General features: G+C 56.8%; 1 protein-coding gene across 3 annotated transcripts in view; it reads right to left on the bottom strand.

Annotated features, from left to right (window-relative positions):
* Positions 1-3,722: 3,722 nt before the first annotated feature.
* TCF20 (transcription factor 20) overlaps positions 3,723-9,571 on the bottom strand; it is a 95,159-nt gene continuing 89,310 nt past the window's right edge. For 2 of the 3 annotated variants that reach the window (XM_031938534.1, XM_031938532.1), the window contains exons 4-6: positions 8,762-8,811; positions 7,845-7,971; positions 3,723-3,953 (exon numbers count right to left, since the gene is read on the bottom strand). In XM_031938534.1, the coding sequence (XP_031794394.1) occupies positions 7,888-7,971; positions 8,762-8,811 (134 nt within the window). In that variant the 3' untranslated portion in view covers positions 3,723-3,953; positions 7,845-7,887. The remainder of the gene's footprint in view (positions 3,954-7,844; positions 7,972-8,761; positions 8,812-9,571) is intronic. The other variant, XM_031938535.1, reaches the window with a different exon arrangement.

The following is a 9,571-nucleotide window of genomic DNA, read 5'->3' as shown; positions in this document are numbered from 1 at the left end:
CATGGGTAAAATCTAAAAAATAGGAGATTAAAAGCCACAGAAAACATTAAGATGGGGCCGGGAGGAGGCAAGGAAGCAAAGGGGATTTATAGAAAGCTTAGGGAGAGATCCAAATAAGAGAGAAAATCATTAAACAAGATGAAAAATGGAAAAGATCTTTTAAGATTTTCCTTTCCTTCATCAGTAACCGCAGAGCTCCCACACTTGGACTCCTGCAGTCCCCAAAATGCTGCATATGGAAGTAGAAACGGTACTGAAGAAAATTAAAATGAACAGCTGGGCTAGACCAAGGAGACACAAGGGAGGTGCATGCTGGGTAAAATTTCCGAAGTTATTGCAGAAATCAGTCAATAAACATTTATTAGCTGCCAGGCAGTGTGCTGAGTATTGGGGGTGTGATGGAAAATGGGAAAATCTCTGCCCTCGAGGAGCTTTTCTTCAAATGGGTCCAGCACATGTGTGTGTATGTGTGTGTGTGATCAGATTTGCATAAAGTAGGGAGTAGGGGAAAGTAGGTGGGTCAGAAAATGGAGCTTGAATTCAGGCCCTCCCGGAGGTGGGTGAGGGGGAAGGCATTCCCATAGGGAGGTAGCAGTTCGAAAGCTTGGAGGTGAGAAGGCACATTGTGTGTGAAGGTGGGGGCCGGAGGGCAGGAAGGGGAATCCATGACCAGCATAGGAGGCAGACGGGTTGTTCAGTGCCCGAAGTGGGGAGGGGATATTTTGGCTTGGAAGTGCTAGGGAGCCCTTGGAGCTCGCTGTGCCAGGGCCAGCCCCCGGCTTTGTGAAGGAGGGTCTAGTTCCTCGCCATCCCCCTTTGTTGTCTCCTGAGCAGTCCAAGATCTCCCTGGGCAGCCACGAGTGGAGTCCCCAGTCTCAGAGGTGGCCATTTCCCACAAATGGGGAATCTGTGGCCTCGTTAGCCCCAAGATGTGCAAGTCAATGAGTCCCTTTCTCGATGACCATGACAGTTCTCTGTTCAGATGTTTTCAGGCAGCCCCATGTCAGGCCTTCTGCAGGCTGAACCCCTAGAACTTCATATGGCCCCATCATCCTGAGCGCCTTCCTCTGGGCACGCTTGTCAGTCACGCCTGCCCTGAGACGGCACCCACAGCATTTAGAGCAGCATCTGTGGCTAAGAAAACCAAGGTCCAGGGCGCTGAGGTGCTTGTTGCCCCAGGGCCAGTCTGGTCCTTGGCTCTGGTCACTCGGCTTGGGGGTCTGCCCTTCCTCCGGCACTGGGTGCCATAAACCCCTAACGGCCCTGGGAATACAAGGCTACGTCACCGTTGGCCGCCGTCAAGCCTGGAGTGTGTGAAAGACCCCCTTCCTTTCCCAGGTTATTGTCTGGCCACGTCTCCACCCAGGCTCACTATTCCACTCCTGGGCCAGAGGTGGCAGACACAGGGCCCGCTCCCAGAACCTGATTAAAATGCAGTCAGGAACAATTTAACAAAACAAACAAAAATGTAATAAAGGAGATCAACATTCCATTTAAAAAGGAAATCGAATCTTAAAAATCACATTAGAAAATTAAAAAAAAAATTGTTTTTGGCCTAAAAAATGAAATCGACAGCAAGCTATTGCTGTCTTTTGGGGCCCACCGCCCGAGCTTTGTGTTGCGTTGCTCTCAAAACCCCCCCGCCCTCCCTCTGTTGGGGACCCCAGACATGGGGAGATTTGGGCAGTCTACCTGAAATCAGTTCTGAGGGGGGCTCTGCAGGTTCACCCCTTCGCACAGAATTGCCCGATGAACTCGGTCCAGTTCAGGTTTCTATTTGTATACCTGCGACGTGCGGTCTGAATGTGACCCCTGGCCCGAAACCTCCCACGAGCACCTTCCCTCCACAGTCCGGCCCAAATGAGAAACTGACGACTTGGCTGATGTGCCCATTAAAAAAAATTAATCTGCCATTTGCAACCTTAAATGGACGGCCAGACAAGGCTAACCCTTTATAATTGCTTATTAGCATTGCATAGTATTCCTCCCAGTATTTTTTGTTCTCATTAATTTTTAAAAATCCATTAACATTGTGTTATTTTCCTATAACCTTTAAAATTAATGTTGATTGGAAATAAGCGCTCAGGCCACCTGGAATTTCAATGTGGCGGCGGTGGCGGCCTGCCTCGGTTCTACCCCTTCACGTGGAGCCAGCACCCTGTCTGTGGAAGGGCACGGGATTCCCCTCCCCAGACTGGGGCAGCTCCCCCAGGAAGGCGGTGAGGAAGGAGGCTCCGGAGGGCCCAGGAGGATGGAGATGAAAGCCAGGGGCCTCTGGACCAGAGCCGACCCCTTCCATAGCTCTGTTATTCAGTCCCCGTTTTACCTCAGAGAAAGCCCAGGCTCGTTGCAGGGACACAACGGCCCGCTCCACTGAGGACAGGACCCAGGCGAGCCCCTGATCCGATCTGGGAGGATGCCCCCCCCCCCAAGAGGGGCAGCGATACCAGCTGACCTGGGGCCAGGCCCGGCGGGAGTAGGTAAGGGTGGAGGGGAAGAAGACGCGCTGTTTTCATGAAACCAAAAGGCAGCGAGGTTAAAATGAAGTTTATTAGTTTTTTTGGTGGTTTTTTTTTTTTTTTTTAAATAAAACTGTTTGTGAAACAGCTATTTTAATCCCCATGGCAGAGTGACCCCTGAAAGATGCACTAACCCCTTCTTAAGGCCTTAACAAGAATTTTTTTATAGGTTTTTCTTTTTTTAAAACTCATGTTGAAAAATGATACGATTTACAAAACCAAACCAGAAACAACAGAAAGAATCATAGAGTACGGGGCCGTCACACTGACACCCCCACCTTCCTTTATAAAAAGCAAAGTAAAGAAAGAAAATACGGGTTAACTGGGTTTTTTCCTGGTCAGCTTAACCCCCATTGATTCCCTAAGCATGGAACCTCCCTGTCCCAGCAGGCAGAGAAATCAATGCCTTCCGTTCCCCCGCTGCTCAGCTTCCCGGAATGTCATGAGGGTGGAAAGTCCTTCTGGCTGTCTGCAGGACAGGCAGGGGCTCCCCCCCCCCCCGCACCCCTCCAGAGGCCGACCTGCCCACTGGCTGCCGGGCCGCCCCGTGGACACGGGGACCACCTGGGAGCGGCGGCTCCCTCGGGTCCGAGCAGTCTGACGAGTGACCTGAGGGACCGCCGTGGGCTCTGGGGCTTCTACCGTTAACTTTGACCCCAAAATCAAAATTTAAAAAAAAAAAATAAATAAATAGTGTTTCTTGAAATGAAAAAAAAAATTTATTTTTTTTTTCTTGCATGTGTATGTCTGTGTGTTTAAACATCATCCCCCACTCTGGAAAACATGAACTTTCCCTGACCTCCCCATTCCCCCCCCACCCCGAAACCCTCCTACTAGGAGACAAATTCATCACAAAAAGAATGGATTTGGCGTGGTCGGTTTGCTTTTAAATCTTGGGCGTAGTGTTGGCGAGATTGGCGTGAGACAAGCCTGGGCTTCCCTCCTCGGCCTCTTTCCCAAGGAGAGAGCTCTTAGTCTGGGGCCTCTGATTCAATTTCACATTTCAATTTTGCTGTCCTGGTGACAAATTTGGAATTCTGGATAATTTGAAAATAGAACCAGGTGGATAAAAAGGGATAGCGCACCTTTCATTTAAACAAAGTCTTTCCAGACTAAAAATAGATTTATATATATATATTTTTTTATCCCTCCCTTTTAAGTCCCCCCACCCTACTCCCTTCCCCCCTCCCTCACCCACCCCCCCACCCTCCCCACATTGTCACTATGAAGACTGCGTCCATGGAAACAGCCATTCGGACTCCTTGGGCATTTCCTGTGGCGTCACCAGTCACGTGGGATGTACGAATTGATGAAGGGAGTGCTGGCATTGGCAGGCACATCAGGGGTGGGGGTGGGGGTGGGTCGTGGCTGCACAGTGGGACAGATTCCATTCCGTCACGAGCGTCCACCACCTTCTTATCTCAACAGTCTAACCTGCAAGGGAAGAGGCGAGAGATGAGAGGCGCGGCTGCCCCGTGTCCCTCCGGCAAGGTGGGAGGCAGATTCTCTGGGAAGACAGGGTTGTGGGGGAATGGCGTCGGGCGCTCTTCAGGCATCAAGCGGGAGGGACCCACTTCCCACCCCACGGGGCCCGCGTCCTGGGTCTCACGGCTACTCATTTCCATCCAGGAGCTTTTTCTCCCCATCCTAGGACGCGCCCTCCCCGCCACAGCCCTGGTTCCCAACAGACCGAAGCAAGCCGGGGAGCTGAAGTCAGCCAGAGGGATGCAGGACACGCGGAGGAGCTGACCGGCTCCCCGAGGACGCTGCCGGCGGAGCCTCATCACCTGCCCTGACCTGCCTGTCATCAGTCCAAGGCCTTGAAGGGACAGGGACAAGCTTTCCTCCCTGCCTCTGGCTCCCTGCCGCCACGCCCGTGCTGGGACCCACAGACAAACTGATCCTCGTCGATAAGATACACAAGGAAACGCTTTCTGGGACTGTGGGGTGCCCGGGCCCTGGGGAAACCTGTGGGGAGTGCTACTTTACACACTTAAGTCACAGGAGCAAAACCCAACCAATTCCACCAAATTTGCCCCTTCCTCGAGTCAAGGCTTTGCCCTCCAACTGAGACACCTCAGGGCTCTGTGGGAAATAAACGCTAGGCCCCCAACAATTCTTGTTCCCTGCTGAGAAGTCTGGTGCCCGATGCCTTCCACCTCCGAGCCCAACGCGCCGATGTGCCCCCAAAGTCTGCCCCCAAGAGAGAAGGTCCCAAACAACGGCCCTACACAACGTGGGGAGCTCCTGGCTCCCCCCAGCCTGCCAAGCACGGAGTTGGAGCAGAGGCAGGGGAGTTCTGCTGCAAAGCTGCAAAGACTATCAAGTCATTCAGAGAAAAGCTCAATGGAGTAGGGAGGCTCCAGCCCCCTCTTATGCTGCACATACCCCACCTCCGCCCCCCCGCCCAGTGTCACATCCTTGGTACTACTGGAGCTCTAACTGTCCCAATAGTAGAGAGCAGAACTGGAACTCATGGCACCAGCTACTCTCATCTCATCCCTCTTTACCTATCCAGCTTGTGGACTGACTTTTCTTTTTTGCAGATGAGGAAACTGAGGCTAAGTTAGAGGACTTGTCCAAGGTCACACAGCCAATGTCAAGACAGGGGACACTCTGGAATTCCTGCAGCCAGGCCTCCTCCACCCCCCAGGCCACCAGCTGCCAACTCATAGACGAGCTCAGGAAAGGGTATGAGCCTGGCAATGGCGGAAGGGATTCCTACTCCAGACCTGATGTCCAGGGATCCAGGTCTGGGCTCCTGTGTGGTCTGGGATGGGAGGGGCCTGGAAGGAAGGGGCCCCTAGACTGATGGGACAACTGATGTGAATCCACTCAGCACATGTGACCCCCCAGGGGCAGGGAGGAAAATGTCTTTTCCCTTTAAAAGGGCTTCAGAGATGTCGGCTCATCGCCACGATTCCTCTGGGAGCTGCTGGGGTTTCGGCCTGGGTCACCATGGACAGGAAGTCTTTCCTCTCCTGATGTTCATCTTGTTACTGAAACCACGGGGTGTCTGACGACACACCCCGCCCAGGGGCCCGGAAGAACCATCTCTCCTCCCCCCCCCCCCCCCCCCCCCCCCCCCCCCCCCCCCCCCCCCCCCCCCCCCCCCCCCCCCCCCCCCCCCCCCCCCCCCCCCCCCCCCCGGCTCCACAGCAGGGCACCCTGAGCGGCAATTCCGGGAGCACGAGAAGCACCAAACACTCAAACCCTGAGAGTCTCAAGGCCTTGGGGGCACATTGGGGTAGGAAGGAGGACAGACCAAAGACAGGGCAATGGGGACGGGCCGGCCAGGCCGTATGGGATCTCAGGCCTGGGTTGGGGCAGAGGGGCTCTGGCTAAGTGTGCCCTGTCGCCCAACGCTGCCCTTTTTCTACAGCTCCGAGGACACTGACAGCCACACACTCAACTAGCATTTAGAAAGGCCTCCCGAGCCCTAGTACCGCTGGAGAGACGGGGAACTCGCCCAGAGCAGGAGCGGATCCTTTTTTGGCATTTGTGGGCCTGGCACGTGCTAAGTGCTCGCCACTGGATGTTGTTAGAAGCAATCCCCAGCCCAGGCCAACCATGACCGTGAAGGGCTGGTTGTGAAACTGGAGGAGGAGCTAGAATTCATCTCTGCCCCAATCCACAAAGGTAAGCCTGGCGTCTCACTGTAAGCGATGATGGGGAAGGGCCATGGAGGACCGTCCCCCAGAAGAGCCTCGGGGAGGATCTAGCCCAAGGTTTTACAGGCTCGGAACCTTTGCCAAGGCGCCATGGGCCTGAGCTGGGCCTCCTGACAGGCTTTCTGAGGGCACAGCTCGTCAGAGTTGAGCCTCTTTACCTGGGGAAGCACCAATGACCCTAGAGCTTTTTAGATGGAATCAACCCAGGGGCCCAAGGCCTTCTGGCCACTCTCCGAGGCCGCCCAATATCCCTGGGCAAAGGGGCGGCTTCCTTCCTCTCCCAAAGTCCCAGCCTGCTTTTCCGGGTCAGACAGAGAGGAGCCACGGTCCCACAGGGGGTCAATAAGTAACTGCCTCAAACTGCCACCCCTTCTCCAGATTCAAACTCATATCTGGGGACCTCAAATCCAAGGCCTTTGTCTCCCACCGGTTCTGGCTCTGCCCAAGAGGCTGAGCTGGGAGAGCCCAGGAAGGGCCTCCTCTCTTGGGGGGGGCCCTCTTCCCCTTTAACCCTGGCTAGGACCAGATCCCACAGACCCCCGAGACAAGGTAGAGAAAGGCGGTGTTTCTTTTGCACCCTCCCCTGCAATCTCCCTCACAGGCAGCCAGCCGACCCTTCTCTAAGAGCAGGTAAAGTCCCATTTCTTTCCTGCGGCATTCAGGGCCCTCCTCAATCTGCCATCGCCCACTCTCTAGTGTCCCCCCCGCTTTGTGCCTGATGATCCTAGTGCATAACCCCTCCCCCCTCCCCCCTCCCCCGGCCATCACGGGGCACTTCTCTCACTAGACCAACAAGTGTGACGAGCGCTTCCTGGTCAGTCACGTTCACCGACCATCATGCAAACCGCCTAACGGTTAAGGCCGCTGCAGCAGAGAGGGGCCGCCGCCGGGTGATCCCCCAGACCCAAGGCAGCAAACCTCGGCAGCACCAGGGGCGCTAAGGGGCCTCCCCGGGGGCCTGAGCTCCCAGTGGAGCAGTGGGCGACCCCTAATTCTTGGGCTGGCCTCTAGAATGCTCTCTGGAAGCTCTGAGTAAGACTCCTCAAGAGGACTCAGCCTGACCCCAAGCCTGCCGCAGTACATTTTATAGCTTCGTGTTTACTCCTGCCATGGCTTCTCGGTGTCCCCCCACACCCCGGGGCTCCGGAGGAAAGACAAGAGGAAGGCCGGAAGGAAAGACCAGAAGTGGAGGTCCCCCAACCCTGTGGAGCAGCGGACGCTGCAGCCTGGGCCCGGCGCCTCGGTCAGCCACTGCAGAGCGAGTGAGCCAGAGGAAGTCCGGGCCTCCACGGTGGGGCTGCCAGCAGGGGCAGGCGAGGCTCACTGGGCGTCCCCAGGACGCCGGGCCAAGGCGAGGAAAGCAAGAACTACCGAGAGCAGCTGAGAGCAGCCCACGTGGCCTTCACTGCTTCCTAGTCCCTTCAGTCCGCCTCTGCTTGGGGAGGCCCACTCTGAGATCCCCAGGTTCCCAGCGACCAATCTTCCTGCCCTAACCCGGGAGAGGACGGGCTCAGCGCCCGCGCCTTCCCACCAAACTGCGTCAACCTGTCGGCCCTGGGGGTCACGAAAGACACATAGAAAGGAAAGGTGGCGTCAGGAGGGCCAGGAGAGAGAAGCTGGCTGGGGTGGGGGTGGGATGGTGCCCCCAACTCACCTGTGCTTCTTTAATTTCCATTCCCACGGGCACAGTGCCCCCCTCAGCCCCGCTCCGACTGCTCTGTGCTGAGGCTGCCCTTCACCGTCTTGTTCTGCAAGGGGGGAAGAGAGCAGGGCAGGGGAGGCTGACGCCGGCAAGCCGAGAGGAGACGGAGAGAGCAGCAGGAGGCAGACAGGAGGCGGGATGGCCAAGAGGGAAGGACACATGGAAGAGGAGAGAAAAAGACAGTCAGTAGGGACCCCCAGAAGCTTCTCTAAGAGCGGAACGTGGGCGCCCGGGCGCCCAGGGATCTTGGCTCACTCCCCCGGGTGTTGGCATCACCTCGGATGGGGAAGGGGCCAGGGGCTCCTCCTCCCTGACAGGACTGAACGGGCCACTGAGCCCCTACGCTGCTCCAGCCCAGGGAGGTGGGAGAGAGGGCCGCTGCGGAGGCCGAGGGGCCAACCTCACTCTGGACATCCGAAAGGAGAAGCACACGAGAACCTCACACCTCCTTTAGCACCACCCCAATCCCCTCATCCGTCAGCCGACCCCCTTGGGCCACAGGCACGAGAATTCCCCCCTGAGGAAGGACCTGTGGTCCCCAAAGCTTCCCTCCGCTCCCCCGGGGCTCCTAGGGACACCGAGGTGGCCCAGAGCCAGCAGAGTAGCAGAGAACTATTCATTTGTGGGTTAAATGAAAACAACCAAACCAAAACAACCCCCCCCAACTAGGAACCCCCTCCACACCCCCCTGCCCCAGAGAAGTTCCTGACAGAGCAGTCCAGAGTCCTCCCTGAACGCTTCCCCAGGCAGGCAGGCCTCCAGAATCTTCCTGCAGTCACGACCTCCAGCTGCAGAAAGGTCAAGGCCCAGAGCAGGCTGGTCAAGGTCAAGAAGCTGAGTGGGAATTGGGGGAGGGGGGCAGATCTTACCTTGTGCTTGGGGCACCTCACTGAGAAGTTCTCTTCATTTAGTAAACAATCTGGAATACAGAAGTGACGCATCAGACACATGGAGCCCCAGATTCCCCACAGCAGACCCACGGGCAGACCAGCCCGCCCTCCCCCTCATGGCGTCCGGCCTCACTGGGGTCCGTGGGACGGCTGAGCTGGAGCTTGCCAGCAAGGCCCCAGGGGCACAGCAGCCTCGGAGCACGCTCACACGCCGTCCCCTTTCCTCTGGAGCAGAGCGCGCCGCTGTGAGTGTTCCCACTTTTCAAGGTGGAGGAGAGAGGTCAGGCTGGCCCCAAGCTCTGGGACAAGTCTGTTCTCTTTTTTCAGCCCCCCCTCCCCGGATGGTTGTGAGGATGGACTTGCAGCGCGCTGGGCATGGCGCCGGGCCCCTGGCAGCCACCACCCAATGCCAGCTCTGATGGCTGTAGCACTTCTTCTGGCTCCTGGAACAAAAGCCCAGAGAGCTCCGACCCCACCCAGAGCGGGAGCTGCACCTCTGCACTGGGGCACGGACAAGTCGGCCCCCAGACCCTTCTGCCGAGGGGGGACTTGATGCCCATAGCGCGAGCCCCCAACACCCAGGACCCAACAACATACACGGATCCGGCCTTTCCCTCTGAAGGGGCGTGGAGGGCACGGACGTGGGCTGAGGAGAGATCAGCTCGGGGAGGAGGGCCTGGATGACGGGCCTCTGAGCTGGGCCCTAAAGGATGTGTGAGGGGGGTGTTCCATGGGGACCGCTCTAGCTGGCTCCAAATGTGTCTCAGCTTGTGTCCCACCGCCTTCAGG

This window comes from Sarcophilus harrisii, chromosome 5 (genome assembly GCF_902635505.1).
Source record: "Sarcophilus harrisii chromosome 5, mSarHar1.11, whole genome shotgun sequence".
Classification (NCBI taxonomy): Eukaryota; Metazoa; Chordata; class Mammalia; order Dasyuromorphia; family Dasyuridae; genus Sarcophilus; species Sarcophilus harrisii.
The sequence above is the reverse complement of the archived record's forward strand: the minus strand, read 5'-3'. Positions and strand labels throughout refer to the sequence as shown.